This window comes from Eublepharis macularius, chromosome 18 (genome assembly GCF_028583425.1).
Source record: "Eublepharis macularius isolate TG4126 chromosome 18, MPM_Emac_v1.0, whole genome shotgun sequence".
Taxonomy (NCBI): domain Eukaryota; kingdom Metazoa; phylum Chordata; class Lepidosauria; order Squamata; family Eublepharidae; genus Eublepharis; species Eublepharis macularius.
The window spans coordinates 27,096,630-27,108,954 of record NC_072807.1 but is presented as its reverse complement, the minus strand read 5'-3'; the positions used below and the strand labels follow the sequence as shown (position 1 = coordinate 27,108,954).

The 12,325-nt window shown below is 40.5% G+C and overlaps 1 protein-coding gene across 2 annotated transcripts in view; it reads left to right on the top strand.

Moving 5' to 3' along the window:
- The first annotated feature begins 3,845 nt into the window (after positions 1 to 3,845).
- The window catches only part of SPPL2A (signal peptide peptidase like 2A), a 33,095-nt gene continuing 24,615 nt past the window's right edge, over positions 3,846 to 12,325 (top strand). For both annotated transcript variants that reach the window (XM_055002452.1, XM_055002451.1), the window contains exons 1-3: positions 3,846 to 4,081; positions 9,199 to 9,318; positions 10,449 to 10,631. In XM_055002452.1, coding sequence (XP_054858427.1) covers positions 4,028 to 4,081; positions 9,199 to 9,318; positions 10,449 to 10,631 — 357 coding nt within the window. In that variant the 5' untranslated portion in view covers positions 3,846 to 4,027. The remainder of the gene's footprint in view (positions 4,082 to 9,198; positions 9,319 to 10,448; positions 10,632 to 12,325) is intronic.

Sequence of the window (12,325 nt, the reverse complement as noted above, 5' to 3'; positions counted from 1 at the left end):
AACTTGTTTCTCTCCATGTTGTCTCATATTGTACTTAATTGATTAATAGGCACCTTATCATTATACCTTGTCTTTTGATCAATGTTGACATTCAAGAAAACTTACAGAGTAGTCTATTCTTATTTTGTTTACTGAGACTAGAAAATTGAAGCTGTGAGGAGCCCAAACAAGTAATTATAGGTTGCAATCTTAATGCAGATGGAACACAATGGGACTTGCTTCTGATAAGCAGGAAGAAAATCGTGTTGTTTGTTTGTTACAAGGATGACTTCTGGTATTAATATGAATGAGGTGTCCAATGAAAGCAAGTTTGTTTGCATCTGTCAGGGCTCCATGCTTGGGATAAATTCCATTTCACTGGAAGCTGATCAGAGACATGACCTAAATGTTCAGGAAGCAGAAGACTATGTTTTGGTTGGATTTAAGGGGCTTGTTTTAATAATATATTGCTTTATAAATTGGCCTGGTCTGTGTTGGGATGAGATGGTGAGTGCAAACAGAATTTGAAGTACAGACACAATATGCTTTTTCTAGGCGGGGCCAGCACAGGAACAGATGAAGTCTAAAGGTGGCCACAGCAGCAGCCATTCTGCAAGTACAGCGATCTAGGATGCCCTCAAATGAGAGACTTGCATCCCAGCTCTGGCGTGTTGCGTTTGAGAGCAGCCCGCTTTTGTGGAACACAACTGGATAAGAGTCTCCAACCATAGCATGTAGACCACTCATTCCTCTAGTACGGCTGTAAAACATTAAAGTAACTCAATCCCTTGCTTCTATGTAACTCTGGAAATGCTTTGCTGGAGCAGTTCTAACCTGACCCTGTGAGAAGAACTGCATCCTTTAAAAGTACTTCCGTATCATGACCATGCCATGTTCCCTGAGAGTTGCTGTGATACGTGTATGTAAATAAAAGGATTTGGTGAAGGATAGTCCTGTAAACATAACAGGGATCACATATGTTTGAAGTAGGACAAGGTGGTGGGATTTTTGCTGCTGTTGTGATGGGAACTGTCACACAAAAGGTCTAGAAAGGAGACTTGTCTACATCTGAGGTATCAACTTGACCAAGAATATGCCTTAAACAGCTAGACATGTGATTATGGGTACCATGTGATACCATGAATCTCTTCTGCTTTGTTTTGGTGTTTGGGACCATTTTCGTGGGTGGCTTGCAAGACCTCCCAACGGGATATGAACTTTTATGTGGTCTAGTGATCTTGAGCTGAGTATGAGTTGAGTATCCCATGAGTTGAGTATCCCATTTAAGTAGATGTTACTACAAGGTGGGGGTCATAGGACATTGTTCTTTTGGAACAATGCATGCCATTGTTATGGGCTTAACTGAAAACAGTAACTTTGTCTCAGCTTTATGAAAGAAAAGCAGAAGGCTGAAACCCTAATTTTGATGAACATTGCCAACTTCCTTGGCCAGTTGATTCCTCTCCATTCTAGGGAGTAAGATGGTACCAATTTTACTCTGAGAACCAAATTAAGTCCCTAAATTTTATATGCAGGCATTTTTAAATTAGTGCTTCGTGTTTTAAATATAAATCAGTCATACTGAAAAATCCCTGTGTATGTGACTCCGTAATGTACTGATGAAGCATTCTAATTTTTGTACATTTCCAAATATATAACAGGTACTAGATATTACTATGGCTCGGTGTTAATATTCAGTAAATATTTGTAGTATTCCAACATTGACACAATGGATTGCAGTGTGTTGTAACGCCTTAAGAGGTAAACTTGACAAAAATGGCTTTGTACTTGATTTAGATATTGTATATTAAAAGTTGACATCAACTTTGCCTTAAATGTTAAGATTATTTCAGAACATGCTGGTAATTAGTGGTGTTACTTTGGTACAGTTTGATTTGGGTTCAGTAGCATCTTAAAGAACAACTAGATTTCCAGGGTGTGAGCTTTGAAGAGTTGTGCACTTTGGTAAAAGTAATTGCAAACTATTTAGCATTACATAATTGAATAACTGTTTGCAGAAACTGTCAAAAATTCCTTAGGCTTTTTGTTTTGTTTTGTCCTAATCTCTGCCAGTCAATAGTACTATGCGTTCAATGGCCTTTGTCAGCAAAATGCATAAGCGTTCGTGCAACTCTTATTAGAATATGCTAGAGTCCACAGAATTCCAAACAGCAAAGGAGTAGACACAAATACTAGTGCAATCTAGCTAAAACATTTTGTGCATTTGCTTTGGCGACTATGTCAAGAGATTACTGCATAACTTTTTTTTTTGCCTTGTGGGAACAACTGTATAAGTACTTAATCTAGCCAGGCTATATGTGACACCTTCTCTTGATGCTGCTGTTAGATATTTCATCTTATAGAACTGAAAATACTAAAAAGCACAACTGCATAAAAATTGAGAAAAGACTTTATATGAAAAGATAGTAGGCTATATGTTTGCTTTATTTGCTTAAAACCTTCCTCCTTTCCATTAACCATTAAAACATTTCAACATTTAAAATATGCATGTAATAATTCAATAAAAAAAACAAAACACTCATAACACCAAAAGCCAGGGATGAAGCCAATGTTAAAATTATATACCAAAGAAAACATCTCACAAGATCTTTTCCTATACTATTTGTTAATCAGAACTAATTATAGAAGTCTTTTAACTCTTGTCCACCATCAAGGTTTGTTAAGAGAACTGCTGTTTTGAATTGTAGGTTCTTCCATAATTTCCTTGGCTAATGTTGAAGGAAAGTGGTACTTCTAAACAATCTACTTACAACGGGGGGTGGGTAGGTGGAAAGAAGGCCAAATTCATTAATTTCTGAGTGCACGGACCATATGCAATTAGTCTCAAATGTAGAATCGTAAGGGCCATTCTCTGCTTACTGTTCCTGGAGCAAGCAGAGCTAATTGCAGAGACAAGTTGTTTAAAGCAAAATGGCATTTAATAGTTTGCATGCTAGGTGTTTAGGAAGCAAAATGGCATTTGTTTACATGCTAGGTGTTTAGTGAACAAAGCTGATAACAAAAGAGTAAAAGTTGACACTGCATTTAGGTTCATACAAGAATAATGAAGGAAACGTTTTAGTCCTATGACAAAGTGAAAGTCTGTTTATTTGAAAGGTAGCAAAGTAAAATTAACTGATTAGCCATGTGACCTGTATCAGTTTCCTCCCTATTCCCGTTCTTACCACTAGGGCAGAATCTAGAATATCACAGGGATTCATTTATATTTTGATTTTGTTCCGTGTTCTCAGAAGGCCCAGCATGGAAAGCAAAAAACCAACCAGCTTTGCTTACACTCAGGCAGAGCCTTTAAAAAAATTACAGGGGAAATAATAAAATAGTTTTTAATTGAAATATTAACCTTCCCACATTTTTGTACGAGGTTTCTTAGAAATGCAAGCACAAAAACAAATGTAAACTCGTCTAACCTTATAAAACATCATAAAAATGGGGGGTGTTGTGGTTGTAAAGTGACTGCAACTGCAGCTTATCTGATCATCTTGTTGCTGGTGTGCTGGTGATGTGCTCAGCTGGTGATCTAGAGGTCTTAGGCTGCAATCCTAAGAACGCTTTCCTACGAGAAAGCCTTATTCCAGAGTAGACCTGTTTAGGATTGCTGTGCTTGAGTCATAAAGATGGTGCCCACAAGGAGAGGCCACCTTAAATCCTAAATAGAGCTATCCCAGTCAAAACCCACTGAAAGCAATGGGCTTAGACTGGGGTTACTCTGCTTAGGGTTGCAGTTTCCAGGCTTCCCCCCAAAAGGCCTCAGGGCCGCCCGCTGTTCCCTGAGGAAAATCCCGCCCCGAAGAGGCGAGGCCCATGGCCGGCTCCTCAGAGCGCCGACAGCCGGAGAAAGCGAAAGAGGAAGTGGAAGGGCTCGGCGCCGAGGCGGACGGAGAGCTGAGGGAGGGAGGAAGGAAGCCGCTGCCTCCCCAGCAAGTGCCGGGGTCGCCGCTCCTTCGCGGGTGCATGTGACCGAGAGAGGCCGGCGGGTGTCTGAGGGGAGAAAGGCCCGTTTTCCGGGACGGCGCGCCGAGGAAGGAGCATGGGGGCCGCCGGGGCGCTGCGGGCTGCCCTCTGGGGCCTGTTCCTCCCGCTGGTAAGGGGGCCAGATTGGAGCGTGGCCTTGCGTGGGGAAGCTAGCTGGACTCCGGGGCTGAGATTTGGGGGACAGGACCCAAGGAGTGGTCGGCAGGGGTCGTGTTGGGTATCGCCACCCACACCAAATCACTTACTATTACTATTACCACTACAACTACCTTACTGTGCTTCTTTACCGCTGTCCTAGACGGATTCGTGCACTTCCTTGTAATACTCCCTTATCTGCCTAGGAAAATGAAACCTCCATACTCATAGGGAATATATCTCTTTTATTGAAAGGGCCTTCAAATTGACAGCACTGACTCGCATTTGTGTAATCCGCTTTGAGGCTCAGGGAGAAAAGCGGACTACAAATAACAGTAAATCAGATAAAAATAACTGGCTGTACTAACCCACACTGTGTAATCTGCCTTGAGTCTCAGAGAAAGGCGGACTATAAATAACGTAAATCAGATAAAAATAATTGACTGTACTCATCCACTGTGTAATCCACCTGAGTCTCAGGGAGGAGGATTATAAATAATGTAAATAAGATAAAATAAAAATAATACATCTTTTGGGTATTAGAAGATGGGGTGTGTGTTAAACAACTGGGAAGGGCCATGTCATAGCGTTTTGCCTCCAAGAGTTATCTTGCTGGCCCCCTTGGAAAAAGGACCAATGGTTTAAATGAATTTAAAAGGTACTATTTTTTTTTAACTCTGGCTATGGAAGTACTTTCAGGTAGAACAGAGAAACGGGCCACCCGCAGAAAAGGTAAGGGTTGCTGCACTCTCCTCCCCAAATATGGAGGAAAATTTAAATTCTGCAAATGTCTGGTAACTGGTGGTAAGAGCCACAGTATTATGTATTGTATTAGTTTTTAACTGATGTAATTGTTTATGGTGTGAACCGTTTTTGAACTCTTGAGTGAAGAGAAATGGACTAAAAATCGAGGGGAGAGGAAGACAGACAGACAGAGCATGTAACCTAAAGGGCAGTTGAGGGAAAGGAGAGAATGAATGTGAAATTAATTTACTCAAGTCTCTTACGGTATCCTGAACAGAAGATTAGGATCTGAGGGATGGAAGCAGGCGTTGCCCAGTTCCAGTCCATTCCCACCCTCTCCTACCAGATTAGAATGCTATACATTTTAAAGACTGGTAACTATTTGGAAGCAAAAGAGAAATGGTATACTGTCAGACTTTTGATCTGTCAACGTCAGATTTCTCTGCTTTGTAGTAACTCTCCATGGTAGCAGTCTTTCATATCACTTGTTATCCGATCCTTATAATTGGAGGTGCTGGGGACTGAACCTGGGCCCTTCTATGTGCAAAGTAGATGCTCTACTGTTGAGTTACAACCTCACCTCTTCCTCCAGTCCTAATTACTTATCTGCAAAGGAGACAGAGCCCCTAATCCTTCGTAGTATCCAAGAATGGGGATGAAATTAGGTTGGGGGGGATGTGTACGGTGAGGCATGCATTCCCTAACTCTAGCTTATCCCTTCCCTCCCAATATAGCACAGGCAGGGAATGTTCCTTCTTCTGCATTATACCATTCTTATCTCGGGCTAGATGAACAATGACCTTTTTATTTATCCCATGAGCAGCTTCCTGTTTATCCCTGAACTGCAGCACTTGGGGCAATTATACTATGATGCTAGACTGCTGAAATGTAAGGCTAGCCTATCAGAAGCTACTCTTCTAAGTCACATATCTCAGCAGTCTCATGTAGGTAATCCTTCTTATATTGGAACTAGACCCTTGGGGTTTTCACCTTGTCACTGCAGCTCAGGAGTTAAAGCAGTATCTGTTTGTTTATTTTACTTATATCCCACCTTTCCCCCCAATGGGGACCCCAAGTGGCTTACATTGTTTTCCTCTCCTCCACTTTATCCTCACAACAACCCTTGGAGGTAGGTTAGGCTGAAGGTATGTGACTGGTCCATGGTCACCAAGCAGTCTTCTAAGACAGAGCTGAGATTTGAACCTGGGTCTTCCAGATCCTAGTCCAACACTCTTTAACTGCTGCTCAATGCTCCTCTGTTGAACTTTCAGGTTCCATCTAAGCTAATTTTTGTTTTTACGAGATTTTATCCTCTGCTGGTATTTCTTATCTCATGAACAAGCGTTGTTGACCTTTTATTCCTGTCTGATTAGTAAAGTTGAAGAAAGAGTAAACAAGGAGCTGGTATTGGACAGAATTACAAAATAGACCAAATAGATACTGGATGTTCCCTATCTTCTCCCTCCTCCTCTGAAAGTGTTCTATCGTGCATTTTTCTAATTCTTCTTGGCTGGTCACTGACAAAACAGAGCAAGTTATAGGATATGTAGGGCAGAATTCCTATATCTTCCTACCTTATGATGCTTAGGAATCCAGTGATACGTGCAGATCACTATTTTTAGGACTGAGTCCTTAACATAAATGCACACAGCAGGCACAGAATGGTGCTGTTCTAAATTCCAGACAACTTTCTGGAATATAATAGTTCAATATAAAAATGTAGTCTGAAATTTAAGACAATTTTTAAAAAACCTCTAAATTTCTGTGCCCAGTTGGGACGTAACTGCTGAGTAATTTCTCAGCTAGGCAGATTTTATTTTTAATGTTTCAGGAATAATGACATTTTAAAATAGCTTCTGCAGCCTATATCTGCTTTCACAGTTCTTAAATAATTGATGCTCATTTCCAATCTGGAAAGGTTCTCTGGTTAAGAAAGTTGCATCCCTAAATAAATGATGCATGCACCCAGTCTAGCACTCTTGCTAAATTTTCATTTTCATTTTTGTCCCTTACTGTCCTGGTACTAATCATAACACATTTCCCATATGCGGGCTTTTTCCTCACGGAACTGTGTGGACTTGGTTTGTTAATTTGTTTTTTCTTAGAAGACACTGAACTTTTGCAAGATTTATTTGTGTGAGAGTGCACTTGTGCACTCAGCATATGCACTAATGTATTTGATGTGGCATATTGAATAAAAATGAGGCAGGATAGGTGAGAGGGCAGAATTTGTATCTGCAGAAGGAAATCAAGTTTTCACATGGGTGAAACTGATGACCAAATGCTGTGATGGACTGGCTCAGATTCAGTTTGCTTCAATAACTGGAGAAGTCGAGAATGGCCAGGAAGACAGATGATGTGTGTCTAATCAACGACTTTCAAGTTTGGCTGCAAAAAACCTAAATCTAACCTGAGAAGCAGAGGAGTAAATACATTTTGGGATGCAGTGGGGGAACTGGCTTTGACAGGGAGTAGTTTGGAACAGGAAGTGGCGGCAGAAAGGGATGCTTATTTCTTTACTTATACTCCATCTTTTTCTCCGATAGGGACCCAAAGCAGCATACATCATTCTTCTCTCCTCCAGAACTTAATGCAGCATAGCAGTTAAGTAGTTAGGATGCAAATCAGCGCTCTGCTGCTTCAAATCACACTACTCCAATGAGCTCAGTAGGTGGCCTTGGGTAAGCCACTCCTCTCAGCCCCAGTTGCCCAAATAATAATGACGCTGATCTGGTTCATCAGTCTGAGTGAGTCATTAATCTTTTTAGAAGAGCAGCATATAAGTACTGTTGGTTATCCTCAGAAAAACCCTATGAGGTAGGTTAGGCTGAGAGTATGATTGGCCCAAGCTCACTCAGCGAGCTTTCATGACAGAATGGGAATTTGAACCCGCGTCTTCCAGATCCTAGTCTACGTCATCTAACTACTACATCATGTATTTTTCTTTGCTCTGAGAGGGTCTGGCTGCATATTTATCCTTACATATACCTGTGCTCCATGGGGGACAGTATTTTGGGCAAAGCACCATTTCCGAAATCTGCTTTTCTATAAAACGTGGCTGTTAGGAGTTTTACTATATGCAAAATCAAAAAGAGTCCAGTAGCACCTTTAAGACTAACCAACTTTATTGTAGCATAAGCTTTCGAGAATCACAGTTCTCTTCGTCAGATGCATGGAGGGCAAGAAGAAACCGGTCAGATATATAGGTGGAGAGGGGAGGGCGGAGTAGATGCAAACAGTAGCTTCTGATAGGGAGATCAGTTTGCTTCTGTTAAGGAAGTCAGTTACTTCTGATAATGAGATAACCATTCATAGTCTCTATTCAATCCCAGCTTGACTGAGTCAAATTTACATATGAATTCCAATTCAGCAGCTTCCGGTTGGATTTTGTTTTTGAAAGGTTTCTGTTGAACTACAGTGACCTTTAAGTCCTTGATGGAATGTCCTGGTAGATTGAAGTGTTCTCCCACTGGTTTCACAATGTGTAGTTCTGACGTTTGAAGAATGCTAAACAAATCAAGGTTTTTATGCTTATTTTGATGTACAAAGTAAATGTTCATTTAAGTTTTTTATTAATATTAAATTATTCTATACAGTTGTTTATTTAATTAATTTGTTTGTTTTTGATTTTGATTCCAATTTTTATTCCACCCTCCCCGTACAGGCAGGCTTGTGTGGTATTTTATAGGGAAATCTTAAGCAGACTTACACCCTTGTAAGTCCATTTAAGTCAGTGGTCTTAGAAATGTGTAACATTACACTATTAGCCTTGGTAAGTGTTAGTACTAGACCAAAAGTTTGAGGATTTGGAACTCCACATGTTCTATTACTGTTTGATGCTGTTTTCTTTTAATTCTGCTTCTCTCACACAATGGGATTAATGTATTTATGGCATGGAAGAGTGGGATTTGGATGGTTTCAGTTTGTTTTTCATCTGCAAGTGATATGTTTAAATTGCTTTTTGATAAAACCCACCCCAAATGGGAAGCTAGCATAACCAATAAAACAACCATCCTAAAATCAATAACACAATCAAATTACAATGGTAAGGACAAGTTAATACAAATATAAAATATGCATTATACTTTTTAAAAGTACCTAGAGCATTTTTCAAAGTTCTAGCCTCTTTCTGGCTGTTTTGGAGAATCTGAATTGTCTGAAAATTCTCTGCAATTCATTTCCTTATATTGAAGTCATTTATATATAAGAAATGACGTGGCAAGAAATTCACTAGTGTCATTCCCCAATCTAAACTCTTACTGGTATGGTACTAGTCTTGTTGAGGTCATCAAATTATGCATCCATAGTCTAAACGGTGTTTCATGTTGATTTTTTTTTCTATTTTAGATAAGTGCCCAAGAGGGAATCCTTCATGCTTATAGCAATGACAATCCTCTATTAAAAAAGGACTACTGCATAACCTATAACCCTTCTTGGACCTTTCTTCCTAGTTCCTTAAATAATGCTGTAAGTAATTATGTTTCTTCTTAGCTTATTTCTCTGTCACATTTTATCTTGCACTTCTTTTAAGGAGCAAGATTCAGTCTGGTAACTCCTTAAAGACCAACTAGATTTCCAGGGTATGAGCTTCTGAGAGTCAGAGCTCTCAAAAGCACATACCTTGGAAATCTAGTTGGTCTTTAAGGTGCTATTGGATCAGAATCTTACTGTTCTAATACAGACCAACACGGCTATCCATTTGAAACTTTCTTTAAGGAGCTAACAGTGACAGTCACCCCTCTTCGTTTTATCTTCACAACGATGCTGTGACGCTGAGAGAGAGAGTTGGTGGCTGAAGTTCACTCTGTGAGCTTCATGGCAGGTCTCCCATGTCCTAGATGGACACTCTAATGACTATAACAACTATACATTTCATAGGACTCAGGTGTGCAGAAACTCTTCATTTAAGAAGACATTGTGTCAAGACTCACAACATTCATGGCATTCACCTCTATTTGAATTCTCCCTGAAGTTTATTTCATATTAGAATGATAGAGTTGTAGAACGGTTTGGAAGTGCAGGTGGGGAGTCACAGATTTAAATGTTTTTCTATATTAAAAAAGAAGAAAGCTTCCTTAAAAACAGAGAACTCTCCCGAAAGAATGATAGGCTGAGAACTTTCTGCTTCCTATGCTAATTGTGTGAAGTTTGTAATATTGCAGAGCATCTTCAAACAGTGAAATGACCTGTACAGTAAATCTATACTAACCTTTTCCCCTCTAAGAATATATTTTCTTGGGTACTGAATTTTCAGTTTATGTATTTAGTGCATTTTTATCTTGCCTTTCTTTTAAGAAGGTCAGGGCACCATGCATGGTTCTTCCTTGCCTATTTTATCCTCACAACAACCCTGTGAGGTAGGTGAGGCTGAGAGAGAAGGCCTAGTTCAGTATCACCTTGTAAGCAGAAATTTGAATCCAGGTCGCTCCAGTCCTCGTCTCCCCACAGCACTGGCTTCATATTGCAGAGTCAGGATCCCCGTTTCATTCATTTCCAGTGCACAATAAAATGTCTAAAATAACTGTCACTCTGAACTACACTGCAGACTACTTCGGCATTTCTAGGTTTTAATATTAGAGGCTTTCTTATCTTTGTAGACCCCTACAAGATTGGCAGTCTTGACCGACAAACTGCTCTGCAATTCTTCTGAAGTTTCACATGATATCATGAAGGACAAGGCGGCTGCAGTGAAGAGAGGGAACTGCACATTTTTGGAGAAGGCTTGGATTGCTCAGAGCCTTGGTGCTAAAATACTGCTGATTGCCAGTGGGACTGGTCTAGTAAGTTATAATGTGCATGGCTGTTTTTCCAAGAGGAAAGAAGTCTAAACTGTAATTAGTATTTTTATAGTATCCTTGTGCAGGGGTCATCTTGTAGAGAAAAAGCTGGAGGAACTCATTAGCATAACTTATTAGCATATGACATGCCCCTTGCAAGCACCAGAAGTGTGTCATTAGCATAACTGATTTGCATATTCCACAACCCCCTGACATCACCTGTCCTGGCTGTTTTGGACCCAATCCTGGCCATTCAGGGCCAAAATTGGCCCAAAATGGCAAAAAGGGGCTGAAAATAGTTGAAAAGGGGCCCAAAATAGTCAGGATCGGGCCGCTGCTGAGCGGGAGAGTGATCCACCACCCGTCAGAGGCCTGATCTGGGCCATTTCGGCCCCAATCCAGGCTGAAGCGGGCCCAAAATGGTTGAGAATCTGGTGGGCGGGGCCACCTGACATGTGACCTCTTTGGGGAACTGCCAGAACTGCGTTCCTGCGTGTTCCCCCTCAAAATGAGCCCTGTCCCTATGACCTTCATTAAGCCAAACCCCCCCGCCCCCGGTCAGAGATTGCCAGCTGGCGTTCATCAGGCCATAGCTACTTCCTAAGCAATTTTGTCTGGTGCCTTGTAACCCTACCAAGTATTAACAATGGTGTTGCAAAAACAGTGTGCACAGTTTTACTTGTAGGTTCGAGGAAAACATTTTCAGACCATAGGAAATAGAAATATTGTACACTTGAACAAAACAGGAGTGGAATGGCCCCTTAAAGGCTAACAAAATTTATTCCAGCTTAAGCTTTCCTAAGTCAGACGTCTCTTCATCAGATCTGATGAAGTATGTTTTGACTTAGGAAACATCTGGTTGAATAAATGTTGTTAGCCTTCAAGGTGCCACTGGACACCTGTTTTATCATGCCATTACAGACTAACAGAGTGACCTGTCTGGAATTATCTACCTTTTAATGTTAATTCTTCCTAGAGTTTTATATACCGTACGCATGCAAATTCTACATATTTCATTTGCAGTGCTATCCCTGAACCCAAGTACTGCATAACTAAGAAGTATTTGCATTTAGGTGGCACCACCTATTCCCTTATCATATGCGGGGGGGGGGGTGTCACTTGTGTGGCAGAGTACTTGTTGGACTCCTGAATATATGCCTGCAGAAGAGAATGGACCCTGCAAATTCAGAAATTGGCTATCCTTGTTCTAGATCATAGTTTTTGGAGCAGCAAACACTTCAACTTCATTTTTAGCACCTTGTCCAATCGGTTTCACTCAAGATGCACCAAAGGCAGAAGGATGTCAGATGTTTCCAGTTCTCAAATTGTATTTATTTTCTTACTGGAAAAATGAGATTCTTCTCTAATATAAAGTGTTAGTCATCTATAGAGTAAGGTTGCATTTCATTCCCTCTATAAGATTAAATTGCAAGCTAGGGCAGCCTGTATTTGCCTTGGAGCAATGTAGGGGATATCTAATTCCTTCAGTCTCCATAAGGAAACTAGATCACCCACTCTTAGCAATTTAAGGGCAAAAAATGCATATATTTTAAAATTCTAGAAACATAGCAGGAGGTTTAAGGCATAAGCGTCCTCTTTCCTCTCCACACAATCCTGATGCAAACTGAGACAACAACAGAAAATGTGGTCTGTTTGGGATTATAGGCAATACCCTTCACTCCATTGAAATTAGGGCT